This window comes from Saccopteryx bilineata, chromosome 11 (genome assembly GCF_036850765.1).
Source record: "Saccopteryx bilineata isolate mSacBil1 chromosome 11, mSacBil1_pri_phased_curated, whole genome shotgun sequence".
Lineage (NCBI taxonomy): Eukaryota > Metazoa > Chordata > Mammalia > Chiroptera > Emballonuridae > Saccopteryx > Saccopteryx bilineata.
Genome location: NC_089500.1, coordinates 34,599,685 through 34,623,493, shown reverse-complemented (window position 1 = coordinate 34,623,493; position 23,809 = coordinate 34,599,685). Strand labels below are relative to the sequence as shown.

The following is a 23,809-nucleotide window of genomic DNA, read 5'->3' as shown; positions in this document are numbered from 1 at the left end:
ATATTTTATTATCATGTTTTATAGGCTTTGAGGCAGCAGCAGAAAAGAAGAAATGGAGTCTCGATGATGGTAAACAAGACTGTTCCACGCGTTGTTTTGACACCATTAAAGGTGTCTGACGAGCAGTCGGATTCGCCTTCAGGTAAAGAGCTGCAATGTGGTCCGCTTGGCCAGTTTCTTCCTGGAGAGAGCGTCCTCACAGAAAGAGAAGTCTCAGGGATTTTCTCTTCACCTGAATAATATTTCCAGTTGAAGTTCTGTTTAATTTTTCTATACCTTTGACTCTTTCAGCTATTAAAATAAAAAAATAAGAGTATTTCCCTCTTTAACAAAATAAGGGTACCAGCTCACTCATCAAAGGACTTCATTTGCTAATGTCAATAAGTATAAGAAAATGTGTGGCACTTCTGGGTGGATTTTTTGTTGTTGTTTTGGCATTTGTTTGAATGTTGAACTTTAATGGTGGACCCCATGCTGATGTGTATAATGTCATCAAAAGCAGTTCTTCGAGGGTGTGAATTTGTTTTCTACTCCTCTGCTGCAGAACTGGGAATCTTTTATTCGTTTCTGAGCTCCAGCAGCATTCTTCTCACCTCAGTGCAGCCCTGACCTTTTCTAATTTACCTTCTGTCACTTTATCAGCTGTGTACCATTCTATTTATTATAGACTGATGCTTACATTTTCTGTTCCTGCTTCAACATTTAAGTTATTTATAAAGGTATGATCTCTCCCTCTCTTCAGCCTCTCTTCCCATATCCTCTTTCTTTCTTTCGTCATCTCTAAATGATATAGTATTGTTGAAGCTTATTTGTGTATTTTTACAGAAGATCTAAGTGTTTCTTTTAAAAGCTATCAGATCAGTGAACATGTTTTTTGACTCCACTATTAGGCCATCTGTTCTTGCTTTCTGTTCTGTTTGATTGATTTATTGGGCTTTCTCTTTGTATCTAGTGAAGGAATCAGATTGTGGCTAACGGTAGTGAAGTAACTCTTAGAAAAAGAGATCTTATCTACAGTTTTTTAAAAACAATTTCAGATTTTTCTTTTTCAAGGACAGCACGAGGAAGATAATGACATAATAACTATTTCCTTTTTTAGGATCCGAATCTAAAAATGGTGAAGCAGACAGTTCAGATAAAGAAATGAAACATGGGCAAAAATCTCCCACTGGAAAACAAACAAGTCAGCACTTAAAACGATTAAAAAAGTCTGGTTTAGGTAAGTGTTCAATAGACAATGACATTTCACATTTTATAGATTTATATCTTTTTGAGTGAAGTTATGGGAAATCTCAGAGCATTTTTTTTAATGATTAAAAGAATTTTTATCTTTCCCATTTATCAAAACTAAAAAAGTGTTAAATAAAGGAAATGTAGTTACAACTGAATGACCTTAATTAAGTATTAAGATTATTAAATATTGCTTAAATATTTCTAAATTTGTGAATGGCATTATTGAATGAAACAAGGGCTAAATTAATATATTTAAAATGATATGGATTTAAGTAATTATCTGCCAAAGCACAATTCTATCTAATGTACAATATTTTGTTCTTGTAACTAGATTTCACTTTATAAGAATACACTCTATTGAGGGAATATATGAAACTTTTATAAAGAGTTAATTGAGCTGAAGAGTACATTGTCACTGGGGTCTGCTGCAGTAAAACTGCTCTGCCTTGCTTTTCATCTGTGCTGTTTGAAATTTTCAGTAGTGCTTGTCTGAAACACAGTGTAAAATTGCTAAGAAGTGTGGGAGACATAGTCCATGGGTCTTACAAGTCAGCACCAGAGTTCCTTCTGAAGATTTACTTCCTGATAACATTTCATTAAGGAACTCAGCAGTAGCATTCAAGGAAAAAGGAAGATAAGAATTAAAAAGACATAAATAAATGTATCCTGGGCTGAACATTGTAATTCTCTACTGAATCTGCCTTATTAGAAGTCTGGACCTAATGGCTTCATTTCTCTCTTTAGTTATTTTACCTCTGAGTAAGGGTGATGATAATGATTTGGATCATTGTAACATTTTGTGAAATGGAGAAACTACAAATTCATTGACCTGAGCTTTATTACTGGTTCTGCCACTTATATTTTTGGCAACTTAAGGTTGTTCTTATTTGCAGAGTCTGTCTGTAAAATTCAAGCAAGGTTTTGACATATTTATTTTTACTTTTTTGTAAAGGCTTATTGGTTGTCTATCATATACCAGGAATTTTGTTAAATCCTAGAAACATACTTTTAATAAAAAGTCTTTAAGCCTGACCAGGCGGTGGTGCAGTGGATAGAGCATCAGACTGGGATGCGGAAGACTCAGGTTTGAGACTCCGAGGTTGCCAGCTTGAGTGCAGGCTCATCTGGTTTGAGCAAAGCTCACCAGCTTGGACCCAAGGTGGCTGGCTTGAGGAAAGGGTTACTTGGTCTGCTGAAGGCCCACGGTCAAGGCACATATGAGAAAGCAATCAATGAACAAGTAAGGTGTCGCAACAGAAAACTAATGATTGATGCTTCTCATCTCTCTTCATTTCTGTCTGTCTGTCCCTATCTATCCCTCTCTCTGACTCTGAAAAAAATAAAGTCTTTAAATAAGATATATATTTATATTTTAATATAGGATATATGTTATATCCTATATATATTTATTCTTAATATTCCCTTAATATATCTGTTTTAAATAGGATATATATTTATATCTATTGATATTATTCAAATATATATATATACATTTAAATAAGCTATCTTCTGGAAAACAGGATTTATTTTTGTTTAAATTATTTTTTGTTAACTTTTCTTATATGAGAAACGGGGAGGCAGAGAGAGAGACTCCTACATGTACCCTGACTGGGATCTACTGGGCAAGCCCCCTATGGGGTGATACTCTGCCCATCTGAGGCTATTGCTCCATTGCTTAGCAACTGAGCTATTTTAGCGCCTGAGGTGAGGCCAAGAAGCCATCCTCAGTAGCCAGATCCATCTTGCTTCAACCAAGCCATGGCTCCTGGAAGAGAAGAGAGAGAGAGAGAGAGAAAGGAGAGGGGGAGGGGTGGAGAAGCAGATGGTCTCTTCTTCTGTGTGATCTGACTGGGAATTGAATCTGGGACAGCCACATGCTGGCTGATGCTCTACCATTGAGCGACTGGCCAGGACCATTTTAATTCTTTAAATGTAGCATAATTACCTCTTTTGCATTATTTCCAAGGCTAAATAATTTTATAGTTCTTGGATCGCCCAAAACGTATGGGTGTGTTTGTGTATAGCCACACTTACACATATTTTGGTGTGTGTGTGTGTGTATGTGTGTGTGTGTGTGTTTTACTAGCCTTTGGGGTATAATAAAAGAAGTCCTTTACTATGAGTAGCTTCTGAAATAGAAAGCTGTAATTGGAGAATGATATGTAAAGAATGTCCTGGCCCTGGCCGTTTGGCTCAGTGATAGAGTGTCGGCCTGGCGTGCAGAAGTCCCGGGTTTGATTCCCGGCCAGGGCACACAGGAGAAGTGCCCATCTGCTTCTCCACCCCTCCCCCTCTCCTTCCTCTCTGTCTCTCTCTTCCCCTCCCGCAGCCAAGGCTCCATTCGAGCAAAGATGGCCTGGGCGCTGGGGATGGCTCCTTGGCCTCTGCCCCAGGCGCTAGAGTGGCTCTGGTCGCAACAGAGCGACACCCCGGAGGGGCAGAGCATTGCCCCCTGGTGGGCAGAGCGTCACCCCCTGGTGGGCGTGCTGGGTGGATCATGGTTGGGCGCATGCGGGAGTCTGTCTGACTGTCTCTCCCGTTTCCAGCTTCAGAAAAAAAAAAAAAAAAAAGAATGTCCTAAAAAATGTCATGTTATGATACCCTAAGTAATATAAAAGTCAGTGACCTTCGGTTTAAAATAGTCTAGTAATAACCTCAATAAAACTGGTGTCATAATCATGAGTTTAAGAAAATTCAAGGCACGGGGTGTCTGTATTTAATTCCTTAGCTAACATTAGGCCCGAAGACAGCAGCAGTGTTTTACGGGGTCCTCGAGAGCCTCGTAGGTGCTCAGGCCAGGATCCCTTATCATTTACTTGTTGCCTGGAAGTCCTGCCCACCAGTAACGTCTCCCATGTTCAAAACTGCATTGTCAGAGTATTTAAGCTGATTTGTTAGCAAATGACAAAGGTGATAAAAGTGATCATTGGGTTCTTTTTAACCTGCTTTCTTTAGACTATTAGAAATAGTGCAGCTACCTTAGTGAAGGAATGGAGTGAAATTGTATTCACTAAACATATTTAATGCCATGGCCTAGGTATTTTGACCAAAGTTACCTTATTTAGTCTTTACTTCAATTATGTACAGTGGAATTATTTCCATTTTTTTTCAGCTGAAGAAACTGAGGCCCAGAGGTTTAAGGAGGTTTGTTCATACATGACACAGCTAAGATACAAGCCAAAGCACAGCTTGCTCCAGAATCTAAACCAGGGGGAGTCAACCTTTTTATACCTACCGCCCACTTTTGTATCTCTGTTAGCAGTAAAATTTTCTAACCGCCCACCGGTTCCACAGTAATGGTGATTTATAAAGTAGGGAAGTAACTTTACTCTATAAAATTTATAAAGCAGAGTTACAGCAAGTTAAAGCATATAATAATAATTACTTACCAAGTACTTTATGTCGGATTTTTGCTAAGTTTGGCAGAATAAATCTTTATAAAACAACTTACTATAGTTAAATCTTTTTATTTATACTTTGATTGCTCTGCTACCGTCCACCATGAAAGCTGGAACACCCACTAGTGGGCAGTAGGGACCAGGTTGACTACCACTGATCTAAACCATTAATGTCGTATATGGTCTGACTGTCAAATCATCTAGCCTACACTGTAGACCTGTAGACACCACTGAGGATCACCATGGTACTCTGTGACACCATAGGTGTTAAAATACAGGTACACTAGTTACACATAGGTCGAGAGTGAGCAACCGTGAAGATTTCCTAGCTCATCCTATAAAGTCAGACAGCTGGATGAAAGAAGGAGGGACTAAAATTAAGTCAATTAAGGTAAAAATATATCATTAGTAAACTGAAGGTAATTACTGGGAAGGAACTGTGACTGACTAACCTAGCAAGCAGCTTAGTAGAATGGCTTATTTTGTGCAAATGAAGTCAGTAGAACTTATTGAGCCTCCAACATATGCCCAATACTATAGAATTAAAAGTGGAAAAAAATATAAAATGAAAGAAAAAGCCTTAAATGTAACTATCTCCAGACAGTAACTCATGTCTCTTTTAGAAAGTAGTGATTTTGATGTTCTATGACCTTAGAGTAAAATATTCCATATGCTGTGACACATTTTAGAGTCAGGATGATATTTAGTACTCCATAAGGCATATTTATATACATTTTGCTTTCCCTTCTTTGCCATTAAGTTGTTCATTCCTTGGGAATAGTGACATTCCTGTTCATCTTTGAAGTTCTCACCAGACCCATATATCCCTCTTATTTAGTAGGTGCTGAATAAGTTTTGAATGAATTATTTGCAAGTAACTGAATGGGTTAGTAGGTTTGTCTGGATGTGTGAGGCATCCTATAGGTTTCGGCATAATAAACAATAATTTAGATAACCTTGAGTAAAAATGACTTTGTGCTCCTTGAGCAAGGTCATTCTCTGTGAACCAATGTATAGTTCCAGAGCCAGTACAAAGAAGACGAACGCCTAGCACCCCTGAGCCAGCCAGAAAGGGAGAGCTGGTTCTCTCTTACTTGTTTTTACCACCAAAGTTAGACGTCTAGTTCATACAGTTTCAGAAATGTGGTTTTAACCTTCTTTGCCATCTTTAGGTAGAGGTAACTGTATATAAGTCCTAACCTGTCAAAACATTATGAATTAAAACGAATGTTCTAATTCTTTTCTAACTTGAACGGATAATTCTGAAACTAAATTTAGTCAAAATCAAACTTTAGGGTGTAAATCTAAAGTTTCATCTTTATTGTGAAATACTTTTGATTATCTCTTACATGCTTCCTTTTGGTCTCTGGCATTTACTTAATTTGAGAATGTCATGTATGTAGCCCAGCACACAGGGGACCCTACTGTTCCCCTGAGGACCGTGCAGTAAAGGATGTACCACAGACTTCCTCAGATCCCTTCCTATGCCAGCTTCTCTGGAGAGGGTGAGGCGCACACAGTTACACACACACACACACACACACACACACACACATCGAGCTTCAACATCCCTCATTCTAGTTCTGATGGTGATCTTGAAATCCTTATGAGAAATGTACATACTGTATCACTCAGCCTAGGGACCTACTACTTTTGACATAGGTGTTTTGTTTTATTTTTGTGTTCTTAACCAGGATTATTTATGAAAATTATGAGACTATTTCTCTGAATAGGTCTGATTGAATTGAATAGACATGGTGCATGGGGCAACTGAATGCAGTAGAAAAAAATAACGGAGCTATATATTATTTCTTTGATGATGCTATAGTAAAAAAGAAAGAAAACTTTGTTAGCACTCTCCTATTTCTTAATCATGTATGGTAGAAAACATTCTGTTATGCATAAAAACATATGCTAACAGTATCTACAAGAGCTTTTCTGTATATGTCTTGAAAATTATTATAACAATAAATATTAGACTACCAAATAATCAGGCAGTCGAAACTACGTCCAGCGACATTAAAAAAGTAGGTGACAGCTGTAAATGAGGTTGGAGGTATATGTTTACCTTGCCTAATCAGTTGTTTTAATATCCTGTCTCCTTATTCTAGCAAAGGATGAAACTCATTTAAAACCTTCCCTGTGGAGTTTTCTGAAAAAACCCTGGTACATTATCTTCTCATGGTCTTCAGGGCACTTAGAGGAAGGAGTGTAAACATTTTAAAAAAATTGTTTAATGATATTTTCTCTTACCATTTGTTTTATATTAATTTCTCACATTTTCCCCTAACTAAAATGTACATTTCTTAAATTATAGGTAATTTACCTAAACCAGTTTTTAATTATAATTCTTTTTACCTAATCACACAGAGGTTTCCAAAGTGCCTAATCACAAATCTGAGATTCTAATGGCTGCCCCTGAAGAGTTTGTAATAAATGTCCTTGCTGAGCCCAACTTCTGGGATTCATTCCAATATATTATATTGTATTTGGTTTAATCTTTTTGCAGTGGAGAATTATAACATTACTGGTTTCATAAAATGTTATATACATTTAAAATAATTCAGTGCAGTTACATAAAAATAAACGATGAAAAATAAGCCTTAATCTATCACCCAAAATAATTTCTCCCAGTATTTATAAACATTATGTGACATCTCTTAATGTGTAAGTACAGGTACATATCTTCATTAAAAAAACTGTATTATACCATTTTAATTAGTAATATTAAATTTAATTAAGCCTAGGCTGAGTGCTGAGTAATAAAAAGGAACAGAAGTAAAATCAAAAAAGAAAATTGCTAAACATTGCCACAAGATATATTTATAACTAAATGTTCTCTTCAAATATATTTAAAAAAATGAAAAGCTGAAGTAGGAGTGATTATTTTGTTAAGTGTTCATTTAACTTTGGGCAGTATATTGCAAAGATGGGATATTTTACACGTAGCCCCTCCTACTTCTATTTTTTTGTTTGTTTTATTATTTTTTAAACACCAAGGTTGTTAACACTTATATTCTATTTTATAATCAGAATCCCCATAGTTCATTAACCCTGGTACTATATTTTAATAGACTCCATGTTCCCTAATAGACGTTTTTACACAGTTTTTCATTTGGGAAGGCTATGTAGATTCCTGTTGTAGGTGATCTGATTTTGACTTCAGATAATTTTTTTCCCCTTACACTTCACTCTTTGAAAGCCTGTTTTTCCTCTCTGAGCTCTTTCAGAACCATTCTTTTCTAATTCCTTTGAGACAATGAAGAACTCTTCGTTTTGAACTCTTTCTATATTTTCCTTTTGTCACAAAAGGCTCTGGTCTGCCCTGATATGTATTCCTTCCCTCTGTGTGACTGGTATGTCTCTGTCTCTGTGTTTGTGCGTTCTATGCTTAAATCCTGTGTGGGTTCCCTTCTGGGTAGTGAGTGTTTCAGCCAGCAGACTACCCAACTGATCAACAGGAGCTCCAAAGTCTGCAGTCTTTCCTCACATTGGTCCTTTCCGACTCCCTTTGATCAAAATAATAGGGAATAATAGGGAATTGCCCTGCACCTGATTGGACACATTTATGATTTTGTATCATGAGATCAGGCATAGACTCTCACTGTGGCAATGGGCTTAGCTTTCCTTTTTCTATCGACCTCAACTACTTTATACTCTCTAGTGTCGAGGAATTAGACACTGAAATGACTACATCTTTTTCTTTCTCTCAATACTGAAAGGAGATGAGGTACCAGCTTTAACAAGATAAGACAATCAGATATAATTGGATTGTTCTTAAGCCAATTATGAGTAAGTGCATGAGGATAATTAAAAAGGAATTAAACATTCTGTGTGGCAGCAAATTTAGCAATTATTTCATCTGCTCCGTTTTTGTTCTAAAATTTGGAACATATTTTTGCTTAAATGGACATCTTTGAAGTAGATCTTTTGGCATTGCCATAAAAGACTATGTACCTCTCTGATCTTTTTTTTTCTATGATAGTCTTAATGGTTTTGAACCACACTAAATAGTAACCAGCAGCATAAGCCCTACTTCTCACATTGCTCATAACGTATTTCAAAAGGTTTTTAATTTTCTCGTTTCCCCAATACCACTTCCCAATCAGAATTACTGCTGATAAATGACCTCAATTCCTTCATATGGAGAATATTTTAGGCCATAAGAAAAGAATTAAGCAAATTTCCTCCCTATCGTTTTCAACATTTTTGTCTCTAGGTTTGACCCTTGCCTTTGATGAGAAGAGAAGCTTCTTCCCAATTCATTTCTCCCTGTGCTCTTTTTTTCATTGTGAAATACTCCAAACATATAGAAAAATACAGATGCCAATACAACAGACATCTACATATAAATCACCTTGACTCAGCAAATGTTAGGAGTTTGCCAGATCTGCTTTAGATTTTTAAAAGAAAGATATAATTTTTGTACTTTTTGTGTTTATTAGTGAGATTGACCAAGAAATTTTCTTATTGTATTGTACTTATTTTGGGATAGAAGTTATATTAACTTCATAAAATGAATTAAAGATCTTTCTTTCATTACCTTTAATTGGAATATGTATTAAATGAAATAATGCAAAAGTGCCAGTGTATTGGTAAACTTTATCTTTAGAGCTATTTATAATAAGTGCTTTGTGTGTATGTGGGGGGGTTTGCATATTTATCCATTTTTAAAATAATTTTCCAAATTTATTCAGGTTTTCTATTTGTAAGTTAAATTTGAAAAGTTATAAACTTATAATAGTTTATCTGTCTTTTAAGATATTGTCTAAAGTCATAGAAGTACTTAAACATATTTTAAAGTTATTATAACTGCCTTGTAAATCTATATTATATCTCAAATTATGTGCCTATTTTTTGTTTCTATTAATGTTCATTTATGCCATCTCTCACAAGAGGTATGCCTGTTTTATTAATCTAATAAAACTATTTTGTTCTTTTTTTCTGTTTCATGAATGCCTACCCTTCATTTTACAATCTTTTATTTCTTCATCTCAAGTTTTTATTCTCTTGTTCATTTATTAACTTCTTGATTTGTACATTTAACCTATGAATTTTAAATATTTTTTCCATTATCTAATATATACAGTTTACCTTTAAAACTAATTGATCTGCATTTTACAAATTTTGACATTATTTAGAATCCAAATATTTTGTAATTTTTATTGCAAATTATTTCCTTTAACTTATGAAACACTTAGAAATGTGCTTTTTGAATGCACAAATATATATATATATATATATATATATATATATATATATATATCTATCTCATGGGTGTGAGAGGACTGGACCATTGCTATGTGAAAAGAAAGATGAGGTTTTATATTATTATTCAGTATTTGTTGAGACTCACCAGTCAGTTATTTTTGTTTTATTTTTGTTTTCTTACTGTCCCTTGAGTGCTGACAAAAACATTGCTTTCTCATAAGGTCTCAGTGCAGTGCCCTATGTCAAATTCATTGGCTCAAGATTGATTATTGAATTGCTGAAGTCCTCTATATTCTTAAGACAACTTTTTTGTCTTAAGAATTAAATTAAATATGTTAATACTTCCAGCTGGCATTGTACAATACCAATATCTCTTTTTAATTCTCTTGTTAGATTTTGAGTACTATACTGTTTAAACGGAAGAAGACTAATAAGGTCATTATATTTTCCAAGTGAATTATTTCTTTTACACTTAAGCAATGACCTTTTTCATGCCCAATAAGATTTTTTACCTTTATTTTGTCTGATGTTAATGTTATAGTATTATTTTTGTTGTTGTTGTTGTTTTGAATATCTGCCTAGTATTTCTTAGTTTATCTCATTTTTATCTATTCCATACAATGTTCATTTTAAGTATATGTCTTGTAAGCATCATATAACTAAATTATATAATATAAAATTAAATACAGTAATTCATTTATATTTATATAATTGTATTGGACTTAATTTTTTTTAAAAAAATTCTTCTCCTTTTATATGCCTTCCACTTGATTGATTGAGTTTTCTTTCCATGCATTTATTTGGAAAATATGAGTCTTTTTTTTTTCAAATGGCTACCTGATAGAGTTTTTAACAATGTAAAATAATAGTCTGTGTCTCTCTTTTCCCCATACAGTGCCAATCACATCTTCCCATGTTGCATGAATTATTGTCTACTATTTTATTTCCACTTTGTTTTAACTCTCATTAGATATTAGCATTATTTTTCACCGTAAGTTTATTTGGAGTTACTCAAGTCTATTAGTCTTTTAGTTTACCATTGCTTTAGCTACCCACTCATTCCTTCTTAGATTTAATTTCTTTATTTGTTAAGAACATTTACTGTTATTTAAGCAAGATTCTCTAAGGGAGTTTCCATTTTGGATACTAAAAATGTTCTTGTATCATTGCCATTTTGGGAAACTTTGTTTTTAATGAAATTCTAGAGGGACGCTTATTTTTTTCTTGGCCCACTAAAGATATTTCACTATCGTCTGTTATCTATTGAAGATAAGGTTTCTGTATCTTATTGTCATCCCTTAGAGGCAATCTATTTTTGTTCAAAATTGTTCTAAGATATTCTCTTTATTTTTGATGTCTTGTGGTCTAAGGCATTTGTCCTTCAGATTTAGAGTATTGCTTTATCGAGGATTCGTCATTTTTCCAATCCTAAAAATTTCAGCCATCAGCTCTTTAAATATTGCCTCTGTTCTATCTGTTGTGTTTTCTCAGTTTGAAACTCTTACAGCTGTGCATTCAGACTGTTTATCCTATTCCCTGTCTTCCATCTTCTGTCCTGTTTTATCACTCATTTTATATCCTGTATTCTAGATATTTTCATCAACTCTATATTTAGTAATTATTTCTTCTGCTTTGTTCATGGGATTTTTTTTTTTGTATTTTTCTGAAGCTGGAAACGGGAAGGCAGTCAGACAGACTCCCGCATGCGCCCGACAGGGATCCACCCGGCACGCCCACCAGGGGGTGATGCTCTGCCCATCCGGGGCATCGCTCTGTTGTGACCAAAGCCATTCTAGCGCCTGGGGCAGAGGCCATGGAGCTATCCCCAGCGCCTGGGCCATCTTTTGCTCCAATGGAGCCTCAGCTGCAGGAGGGGAAGAGAGAGACAGAGAGGAAGAAGAGGGGGAGGAGTGGAGAAGCAGATGGTCGCTTCTCCTGTGTGCCCTGGCCGGGAATCGAACCCGGGACTTCCACACGCCAGGCCGACGCTCTACCACTGAACCAACCGGCCAGGGCCTTGTTCATGGGATATTTAAAAAAATTTATTAAAAACTAATTTTGTCAGAAGTTCTATATGGTTATATTTCAATCTTGCCTACATTTTTTTTTATCATAGTGTCCTGTTTTTCATAATGGTTTTTATTCCTTCTTTTGTCTATAATTATTTAAAATAAGAGTCAACAATTTTTCTGTAAGAGGACAGAGAGGCAAAACTGAAGGCTTTGCAGGCCATGTGATTCCTGCCATAACTATTCAATTCTGAAATGTAGTGCAAAGGCAGATGTAGACAATATCTAAACAATTTAACTGTGTATAACTCAGAAGCCATAGTTTAGTGCCCCCTGATTTAAAACATATTCTATTGAAATCACATTCAAATGATTCTCTTAATTCAAGTAACTAAGAGTAGTAATTCTTCTGTTTGATGCATTATCTGACTGTCCCTCATGGTAGATTATTTTCTTGTGTTATATATATATATAACACAAGAAAAAAATATATATATATTTGCAAGTGAGCAAGAGAGAAAGAGAGAGAGGGAGAGACAGACAGATAGGAAAGAAAGAGAGACACATAGGGACAGAAAGGAAAGGAGAGAGATTAGAAGCATCAACTCGTCGTTGAGGCACCTTAGTTGTTCATTGATTGCTTTCTCATATTTGCCTTGACTGAGGGACTCCTGCTGATCCAGTGACCCCTTGCTCAAGCCAGTGACCTTGGGCTCAAGCCAGCGACCATGGGGTCATGTCAGTGGCCCCATGCTCAAACTGGCGACCCCATACTCAAACCGTATGAACCTGTGTTCAAGCCGGCAACCTCAGTGTTTTGAACCTGGGTCCTCAGTGTCCCTGGTCGGTGTTCTATCCACTGTGCCACCACCTGGTCAGGCATTTTGTCATTATTTTGAGTTGTGAACTCTGCATACAGCCTTCTTTTGGAAGTCAGTGTGCCTTGAGTTGTAGAATATCCTTCAAAACACACTGGCATTTCAGACTTTGCAGCTAATATTTTGATAAAGGATTGCTTTTTATGTTATTACCCTCAAAATATCCTGCACAAGAATTTTCTGAGATAATCTAGTACTTGGTGCTCTCGCTGATACATGAGGAGCACTCAGCTACCAATGCTACCATTATCTCTGTTAAAATTAATAGCACTGCTGTTATTTATTCTATGTATCATAGAATCCATAAATATTGTAATTGTTACCATTTATGCTCCCAGAGTTTTTTTGAAAATTCTGGTTAAGTGCAAGAACATAGCTAAAATACTTCTTTCTCTAGCACTGCTGTCTTTGAGTAGAAAATAAAAAAATATAGCTTGTATTGAGTGAAGTATGCATTATGAAAATTAAAGACCACTAAGGCAAGACAAAAACACAAAGAAACTTTGAGAGTTTCTTCTGAAATATATTTTTAAAGGGATAGAATTTTATATATTCATGAGTATATATATGTGTGTGTGTGTGTTCAGAATATACATATATTTGTGTGTACATGTGCGTGATTTTTCATCTAGAGTAAATTTATGCCTCTTGGTTTTTATCACAGGACACTTGAAATGGACCAAAGCTGAGGACATTGATATAGAAACCCCAGGATCTATTCTTGTCAACACTAACTTGAGGGCATTAATAAATAAACATACGTTTGCTTCCTTACCTCAGCATTTTCAACAATACCTCCTGCTTTTGCTCCCAGAAGTGGATAGACAGGTAAGTAGATGTTTAGACATTTGATATTAGTCACTAGTTATATTATTATGAAGTGGCAAGTCTGTTATCGAAGATGATTGATAAGTGAATGGACCATTTTATAATAGAATATTTATGTAATTTATATACTTATTGTTAGCATAGCGTATTTGTTTAATCTGCCAAAACACAATCATCTTTTTTCTCTCAGTAGTGAGCCAATTCAAAATTTAAAATGTAGCACATTGCCATAGTATGAAAACAATAGGCCTCCCCACATTGGGAATGAAAAACAAAGAAATCCAACATTCCATTATCAAATAAATCTTTGAAGAAACTGTTCCCTTGCCCGGAGGGAATATTGAAGTGCAGTAATAAAAGGCCAGGGTTTCTAAGAAATTATGTAAATGTTTTTATTCTCAACACTTCCCAAAAAGCATTGAAAATTTGTTTGCAGTTGCCTTCTGAGAGTGTATCATCATGAATATGATAGCCTATAAATAATCACCTTTTATCTTTTTTTTAGCGTAACTGAAAATGATTTACATGTATTTTTGTACTTTGAAACGCTTCTAAAATAAAGAAATAGAAATATAGGACCATGATAGCAGGCATCAATTGTCTTCTAAGGCTGTTTCCTTAGAAAAGAGAAAAGACATCATTACATAAATTTTTATTAAATTTCACAAAACTTAATAAATGGTAAATAGGAAGCAGTTCCTTGTGATTCTCATTTCAGTAAAATTTGACAGTTTATAGTTTCCAGTTGATGGATATAGTGTGTATATGTTTATGAATTTGTATCTCAAAATGATAGGTACATCCATAAATTGAAATGATCAAGATTGATTCAGTATTTCCACATAACACGAATGATTTTTTTTTAGCTTTTTATTTGTTTCAATTTCTACTGACCCTCTTCCATACATACTTAAGATGTGTTGAGCTGTATAGTTTTTTATCATTCTTATATACTCTTTGGTAGAGATTACTGTTAATATTTGGAAAAATATTTTCATTTTGTGTACATTTTTGTTTAGGATTTAACCTTCATTCTACAAAAATCATTTAATATTTAGTATGAATTTGATGTTTTAAATGCTTTGGAATAATGGAAAGATAACAAATGACTTTTAAATTTTTATGAAATTAATGATTACATGCACTCTAGTTGGATACATAGGCTATATTTGTAATAATCAAAATGTGATCTATAAGCAGATAAGTTTAAGGGGAAAAGCACAATGTATTGAGTTTTCATATGCAGAAAGAAAGAAATCAGAGACAAATTTAAGAATGGGCCTTGAAATATAGGCAGATTTTGAAAAAAATGATTGAAATATACCAAGTGAAAGTTTCAAAGATACAAAATCAAAAGCTAATTTTGGGGACGTCTGGAATTTAGGTAGAATGGTACAAATGAGTCTGGAAAGACAAATTTGAAGCTGATTTTGAAAGATGCTTGTGTATGAGGCTAAAGAGTTCTGAACAGTGTTCTCCCTGTGTTTGCAGTACAAATCCATCAAGTGCTTTTGAGTAGAGCTGTAATATATAATATTGTTGCCTTTTAAGAAAATTATTCTGGCAGTGCTAAAAAAGAATGTTAGAGATGGGAAGCATGAAAGTGAAAGGAATGGTTAGACAGCAATTTTAGTTGTTCCAAAAAGGCAAAATGAGGGCTTGAATTTGGAAAATAAAAGAAAAGGAAGATAATGTTGTTATTATCTGCATAATCATCATCCAGAGGTAGCAGTTTTACATTTTGTCAAATGACAGTTGGAGTTAGATACAGAGAGAAGCCACTGATGACTCTTGATTTCAAGCTTGTGTTACTGAGAATTGAGTTCAGGAAATAAGAAAAACGTGTGTGTGTGTGTGTGTGTGTGTGTGTGTGTGTGTGTGTGTGTTGACTGATTTTTTAATTACATACTATTTCCTCCACTTCAATATCTGTGTGGTTTACCGTTTTTGCAGTTCTATCTCCAGCTCCTGGAATAGGGTTTTGCATATACAAGATATCCAATAAATCTCTTTGGAATGAGAAATGACAAATTGTCCCAAGATTAGCCCAATACTTCAGTAACCCAGGAGGCTAGTCTAAGTCCAGTATTTTATTCAGCCTATTACAGTTTCTGTTACTCAGTTTTTTCTAGTCACTGTGAGAAAATAAAACAATAGCTGTCACAAATAAAAGTTCATCAGGAAATTGTTTATTCAAGAAATATTTAAGGACTGTGTATTCTGTGCTCCATACACTTTGCTAAATATAGAGGATACAAGAATGAACCTTCTAGAGAAGTAGCAGACAGAAGGGAAAACAACCACATGCTAAAATACTGTTCAACATACATTTTGCTCCTCACTAGGAAAGGAGTCTAATAACTCGATAGAATGACACCAAATTTAGTATATGACTGGGCAAAGCAATATAGATGTCAACATGGAAGACCAGAGAATGTCCTTGGAGGGTACAGAGGATAATGAACTTTAGTCTGAAAGCAGTATTGGAGATGATTTCATGGTGGAAAGAATACTTGAACGTTCAAGGACTAATAGGTGTTTTATAAGCAGAAGCAAAGGACAGTGAATTTTACAGAGGGAGAGCATGTCATTTACCAGGACTTGCTGCTTGTGTGTACCAGATGGTTCAGCAGTTCAATAAGACTAGACCAGGGCAAAGAGGTGGGTTACTATGTTGAGGGTAATGTGGTTGACAATCTTGGTGACCTGGTTGCAGTCTAAGCTCTTTGAACTTTTTCTGAATGGAATGGGTACCATCAGAGACTTTTCAAATGAGAAATGGCATGCATAGAATAATTTATACAAATAATTGAGTGACTGGACAAAAGGGAGGAAAGAACATCCAAAGGACAAGTAAATAAATGTTTTCTCTTAAGAGCCAGTAGCCCTGTGAATGATGTGTTGGACAGGCAGAAAGCGAAGACACAGGGGAACTGGTTAAGAGACAATTGTAGTAGTTGAGATCTGTGATAAGGGTCTGACCTTGAGCTTTGGCCTTGGAAATGAAATGACTGAATTCCAGGCATACTTTCAACCCAGATGAGTAGGAATAAATGACAGAACCCCTGTGAGATGGAGTTGTAAAAAGTCTAGAAGGGAACTAGAGATTTTATCTAGGGTGACTTAGAAGGACAAAAATGCTCTGTGGTCCCATCAATATTTGATACCAACAAATTTAGAGTGGTCTCTCTGTCTTGAGGTGAGCTCAGCCCTCTCTCCTGCTACCAAAATTACGATGTTTCAGTTTAGCTTATAAATATCCAAATGGGAATATTTTTTGGGACAGAATCATTAGAAAGGCATGGAAGTGGGCATCTGATTGCATAGATTTATTTGAGTCTATGGAAGGTACTATAATTATGTGAAATACCTGAGAATTTTACTTGTGTGGAAGCTTGTCTTCACATATTTTTACAGATTTTGAAATTCTCAGTTGCCGTGTTTCCTTCCTTTGGCCCAGGTTTCTGCCTGATTTCTCCCCAGAAGCAGTCCTGCAGGACCTCCGACTCTGGCCCATATGAAGCCAGGGTTCATTGTATTGTACGTCTTTAAAATTTGATAAGCTAGGTTTCCCATTTATCCTGCTAGTGCCAATGATCATTAAACTAACCTGTCTGGTATTTTGTTTTTCTATACTTGTACTTTTCTTTCTTTTTAAGAGGTTATTTTTATTTTAGGTTACATTTTTTATTTGCTCCTGGTTGTTTTATAAGATTATTACCTCTAGTTTTATGTTTAATTTTACTTTCCACACATTATGCTGCAAATAACAGAAAATGGAACTCAAACTGACTTAACTCTAAAGGAGATTTATTAGCTCAGGGACTGGAAGAGTGATGTTAGAGTGGGCTTCCAGTTGTTCATCCTGGTTTCAGTTATTGTTAAGGACCCATTTAATTACTATTTAATGAATTAACTTTAAATCTCCTCCCTTGTTGTTGTTATTGTTCTAAACCTGAATCTTTTGTGGGATGATGGCTATCTGAATAAAAAAAAAATGGTACTTGCCTCTTAGTTCATATTCATGAAGAAAATATTTCTATTTCAGTATTTCAAAGGAATGACCTAAGAGTCACACTAAAGGTACTACTTAGATCATATGACCACCTCTGAAGCCAGATGCTAGCCAAGGAAATGAAATATGCAAATTAGTTTAAAGCAACCAGGCCTTCTCTTGAATTTTAAAAGTAAAATGGTGCACTGTGGTGAAGGTCAGAGATACTTCATAAACCTAATTGTTAGGAGTTTCTATTAGAAGGATATGTAATGAGGATGGGATGAGGAGAAGCTTGGTAGTCAAGTAACAGTGCTTACTATAGGAATGGAGTAGGTATCAAGTTTAGTTTACACATGTTGGGTTGAGATGCTTCTACTACCATATGAAATGTTCAGAAATGATGATATATTCAGGTTTTGGGACTGGATAAAATGGAGTAAGTGATAAAATCTATATAGATTCTAGTGTTAGCTGTGGGATTTGAGGCAACTGAGAGATATCATATTAGTTTCACAGGAATCCAGGTATTTGTGAGAGAGTGTGGATAACAAAGAGTATGGGACAAAGCCAGGGAATAGACAGAAAATGCTAATCCATGAGAAATCGTAAATGTGGACATTACATACGGGAACAGTAGCAAATGGACATTAGGAGGTCATAGAGGAGTAAGATGAATGTCTTCCCTTTGTCCCTCTAGATCCATCCTTCAACCTTCTTCACTCTGCTTAGCTCTAGGAGGCTAACTCATATATGGACTACTTCATCAGAGGACCTGTGCCTTCTGTTATTTTTTTAAATTTTTTATTTTTCTTAAGTGAAAAGTGAGGAGGCAGAGAGACAGACTCTTCCCGACCAGGATCCACCCGGCTAGCCCCCTTCCAGACAATGCTCTGCCCATTTGGGGCTGTTGCTCCATTGCTCAGCAACAGCTGTTTTAGCACCTGAGGTGAGGCCATGGAGCCATCCTTAGCACCTAGGGCCAACTTACTCAAACCAAGCCATGGCTGCGGGAGGGCAAGAGATAGACAGAAAGAAGGGAGAGGGTGAGGGGTGGAGAAACAGATGGCAACTTCTGTGTGCCCTGACCAGGAATCAAACATGGGATGTCCATATGCCGGGCCGATACTCTACCACTGAGCCAACCAGTCAAGGCCTGTATTTATTTTTAATTTTGAAATAATCATAAACTTTGGAAAATTTAAAGATACATAGGGAATAGATTTCTAGCTTGATGATCCATCCTGTCTTCTTTCCTAATATATTATGACTCCATGATTTTATTTTCTACAAACAAGGACATTTTCTTTCATACGCACAATCCAAGCAATTAAGACCAGAAAATGAACAGTGATCGGTATTACCATGGGATTCTTAGACTCTATTTAAGTTGAGCCTGTTGTCCCAATAATGTCACTTTTAGCAACAAGATCCAGTGCAGAATCTGTCATTGCATTTAGTTGTCATGTCTTTTTATCTTCTTCATTCTGGAAGAGTTCTTCAGTTGTCACTAAACTTTTTTTTGACACTTTTTAAGTATGTGTGATGTTTCCTTGTGATTAGATTCAGATTAAGTATTTTTTGGAGGAATATGATAAATGGCACACAATTTTGATTTGTCTCAATACTTATGATGTTCACTTGATCATTTTATTAAAATGTATCTACTTGAGCTTTCCCAGTATCAAGTTACTTCATCCCTGTTTGTAATTATATTTTATGAAGAAGTTCTTTCAAACTGTTTAAATATAGTGTTCTTCCTTAGACTCTCAATTTATTCATTTATTTATATCTATGTGGTTTCGGCCCTGGCCGGTTGGCTTAGCGGTAGAGCGTCGGCCTAGCGTGCGGAGGACCCGGGTTCAATTCCCGGCCAGGGCACATAGGAGAAGCGCCCATTTGCTTCTCCACCCCTCCGCCGCGCCTTCCTCTCTGTGTCTCTCTTCCCCTCCCGCAGCCAAGGCTCCATTGGAGCAAAGATGGCCCGGGCGCTGGGGATGGCTCTGTGGCCTCTGCCCCAGGCGCTAGAGTGGCTCTGGTCGCAAGATGGCGACACCCAGGAGGGTCACAACATGGCGACGCCCAGGATGGGCAGAGCATCGCCTCCTGGTGGACAGAGCGTCGCCCCTGGTGGGCGTGCCGGGTGGATCCCGGTCGGGCGCATGCGGGAGTCTGTCTGACTGTCTCTCCCTGTTTCCAGCTTCAGAAAAATGCAAAAAAAAAAAAAAAAAAAAAAAAAGTATATCTATGTGGTTTCACAATTTCCTATTTTCTCAGTAGGTATGCTTGATAGTCTCACATTTGGTCACTGGGAACCTGTTCCAATGGTTCCTATGTCTCCTGACATTATTTTTGAGCACTTCATTACTTTGAAGTGCATCAGATTGTTCTAGTCTTATCTTACATTTTCTTTGCCCTGGCCCTGGAATGTCCTCTTTGTCCATGGAGCCACGGTTCCCTTTAGTGGAAGATGGTATTTAGAAATCAAGATGTCACAAAATGTGCAGCCTTTGCTATTAGTGTGTTGCTGCTCCCAGATCTAGAACAAAGTGATGAAATATACTAATATATTTCTAAGTCAGAGCTAGGAAATATAAATAGACTATGAATACGTAGAACACATGTGTGTACATGTATGCATGTGCAAGCACCTTCTTACTTCTATATCTTGAGGAATACCTAATAGAAAAAAAGAGTATAAGCCTAGTCACAATATATAAACATAACATCATTTATCTCTATATTTATTTATATATATATTTCTATTTCTACATTTATAAGCCATGAATTCACAGTAAAACCACAGTAAAATTAATCTAATATTAATTAGATTCATATTAATCTAATACCCATGTTTCACTCCAGTTTTCTTCCTTTCAGTGGCTGTCTTATACAGACAGTGAGACACCCTTAATATATCTAAATATTTGATTAATCCCCTTGCAGATAGCCAGTCTACCACCCTGGTCACCACCCCTTGTGGATGGTCTCTTTACTGCACTCAGGCACTTACTTCATGAAAGGCTACCTGCAAGCCCGTCTGGACTGGACAGCCTCCCCTTCCTTCTTGATTTCTGACATTCATATCAGTACACTCCTCAGGCACATGTCATCCTTCTACAGCCATTCCTAGACTTTCCCCACATGGGCACCTACCTCATCCTGCTAGGTCCTGTGACTATACTCTGGGCTGTCATGGGCCCCCTCCATCTCTCCAGTAGCACAGAGACCTACACTGTTATAAGTTTAAGACCTGAATTGTTCAGGAGGAAAAGGAGAAGGCTCTCTTGGTTCTCAATGGGTTCAGCTTTTGGGGAGCCCCACAGAAGGCTGGGTGGAGGAGGAAGAGGAATGGGATTGAGCCCCTCACTTGCCCTGCACACAAGCTATATCCACTGACCAGCTCATATCAGACTGTCCTGTCTATACAGCACTCTGTAAGTTTGGATAAGCCCTTTCTCCCTTGCCTTTGAGATACTAGCCCCCCCCCCATTTTTTAGTTTTGGTTTACTGTACTATCCTCTGTGGTTTTCTGCACACTGACCACAGCTTTAATGTCATGTTAATTTACTCTCCTCAAATAATCCTAACTTGAATGAGCCCTCTGTTCCTCCTACGTCTCCCACGTAACAACCTTTTGGGGAAGTCACAGTTCAAATCATCAAGGAAGTAATAGTTCTAGAGGAGAGAGATGTAGAAACGTATAGTTACAGAATATGTCATGTGGTGGTGTATGCAACATATGCACATACAGGGAATCATTAAATTGTCTGTGGGAGTTAGAGAAGGCTTCGAAGAGAAAGGGTTATAAGAACTGGGTGTGGGGAGGTGGAGGAAGTTCACCAGGTTAAGAATAGCAGGATATTCTAGCATAGGAAACAATGGGCATCAATAATAACAGTGGTTACGCACAATACTAGGCCTTCTACATAGACTATCACTAATCCTTACACTAACTCTCCAAAAGGTTTGTTTGATCAGTCTTGCTTTCTATATATGGAAACTGAGAATCAGGGAGAAGTGAGGGCTTACCCAGCTTCTCCCAAGTTAAAATATGAGATCCAGGATTTGAACACAGATTTGGCTGACTCTAGGCCATGCTCTTTTCCCCCACATGGTGAGCCTCGCCCCCAGGACACACACAGAGGAGTGTATGATGTCCTTCAACACATGGTTGAGATGGCTGGGATATAGGGTGAGTTGAGGCTAGAAAGGAAAGTTGGAGCAAGCCTTTATAAAAGACTTCATAGGTCAGCAAGCAATAATATATTGAATATATTTTAAATATATTGAAATTTTACATTAGAAGCATGACATGCTCAGATTTATTATTTTAGAAACGAGGTTCCATGGAAGAATGAAGCCTGACGCAGAGGAGGGAGATCCCCCCACTTCCCACCTTGCTGTGGCTTAGCCACACTATCTTCCTTCCTGTCCCTCAAATCTCGTTCTCTCTTAGCCTCCGTGTTTGCTGTCAGCTCTGCGCAAAATGCTTTTCTGCTATCTTTTGACAAGGCCCTCTCATTCTCATCCACCAAATTATTCTCAGTGGCTTCTTCTCCCAAAGTCTTTTCCTGCCTCCCCTCCTATCTAATATACCTTCTTTAGTTGTTTTCTATCTGATTTTTCTGTTTACTTCCTTCCCTGTACTTACCATGAATTCATTCATCTTTCTCCATGAGAATAAAAGCCCCAGGACGGTGGCTTTGTTTCTTCTGCTCACTGTACATGGCATGTACTAAGTGCTCCATAAATGGTTTCTGAATGAATAAATATAGCCTGAGAAATCATTTATATGGTTAGTTTAGTGTGTTGGATAAACATAATAACTTTAACCAAGATTTCATTATAGAATGAAAAAGAAAGACCTAGGTAATGGGACAGTGTATCAGTTCATTAGAAGTGTCATAACAAAATACGGACTGGGTGGCCCCAAAACAGACATTTATTTTCTTACAGTTCTAGATGCTGCAAGTTCACAGTGCTGGCATGTTTGTATTCTTCTGAAGTTCTTTCTTTTTTCTCACTAGGTTCTTACTGGGTTTCTCTTTGTGCATCCACATACCTGGTATCCCTTCCTCTTTTCATAAAGCCACCAGTTATATTGCATTAGCACCTCACCTATGTGACCTCACTTACCTTTAATTTCCTCTTCAAACACGTTATCTCCAAACACATTGGGGATGATGGTTTGGACATATGGGTTTTTTTGTTTGTTTTTATAAATAAATTTTTATTAATTTTAATGGGGTGACATCAATAAATCAGGGTACATATGTTCAAAGAAAACATGTCCAGGTTATCTTGTCATTCAATTATGTTGCATACCCATCACCCAAAGTCAGAATGTCATCCGTCACCTTCTATCTAGTTTTCTTTGTGCCCCTCCCCCTCCCCTTTTCCTCCTCTCTGCCCCTGTAACCACCACACTCTTGTCCATGTCTCTTAGTCTCATTTTTATGTCCCACCAATGTATGGAATCATGCAGTTCCTGTTTTTTTCTGATTTACTTATTTCACTGCATATAATGTTATCAAGATCCCACCATTTTGTTGCAAATGATCCAATGTCATCATTTCTTATGGCTGAGTAGTATACCATAGTGTATATGTGCCACATCTTCTTTATCAAGTCTTCTATTTTTTTTTTACAGTGATTAAAGCCTTTAAGCAAACTCTTGGCCAATACAGCAAGAATCCATAAAAGTGTAGTGTCCTTAACATCTTCACCAAGTCCAAATTGTCTCTAACACCATTCCAAATCCATGCAAATGCAACCCAACCCCAGTTCAGTCTGTTAGGAGCTGTCACAAGGAGCAGGAGTCCAGGAAAAGTCCACACCCAGGAAAAGTCCACATGACACTGGAATTGTTGTCACAATTCTATACTTTGCAGCTCACGTCAAAATCCCAATGACTGCTGCTTCTAGCTGGTAATGATTCAGGTAGACTGGAAAAGCCATCTGTAGCATGTGTGGAGATGGAGCTTCTGTTCTCCTCTGCCTGGACAGATGAGACCAAGTTGCTTTTCCCTGGGGCTCTGCAACTGTGGCTTGGTAAAGAGAACCTTGGGATACACTAAGCTGGGTGGCAAAGGTAAATTCATAATAGAAATTGGCAAAAGGGGGAAAGAGAGCTCTAAATTAGGAGTAGGTCCCAGCCTGAAATATGAGTGGGGCATTGAGGTAGGAGGAATAAAGGAAACACTATATATTAAACAAAGCAGCAGAAAATAGGATTTCAACACCCACAACAGAGAT

At 36.8% G+C, this 23,809-nt stretch overlaps 1 protein-coding gene across 1 annotated transcript in view; it reads left to right on the top strand.

Moving 5' to 3' along the window:
* Positions 1-23,809, top strand: part of ASXL3 (ASXL transcriptional regulator 3) — a 191,991-nt gene that overhangs the window by 107,976 nt on the left and 60,206 nt on the right. The window contains exons 7-9 of the mRNA XM_066247319.1: positions 25-142; positions 1,100-1,219; positions 13,394-13,557. Of these exons, the coding sequence (XP_066103416.1) occupies positions 25-142; positions 1,100-1,219; positions 13,394-13,557 (402 nt within the window). The remainder of the gene's footprint in view (positions 1-24; positions 143-1,099; positions 1,220-13,393; positions 13,558-23,809) is intronic.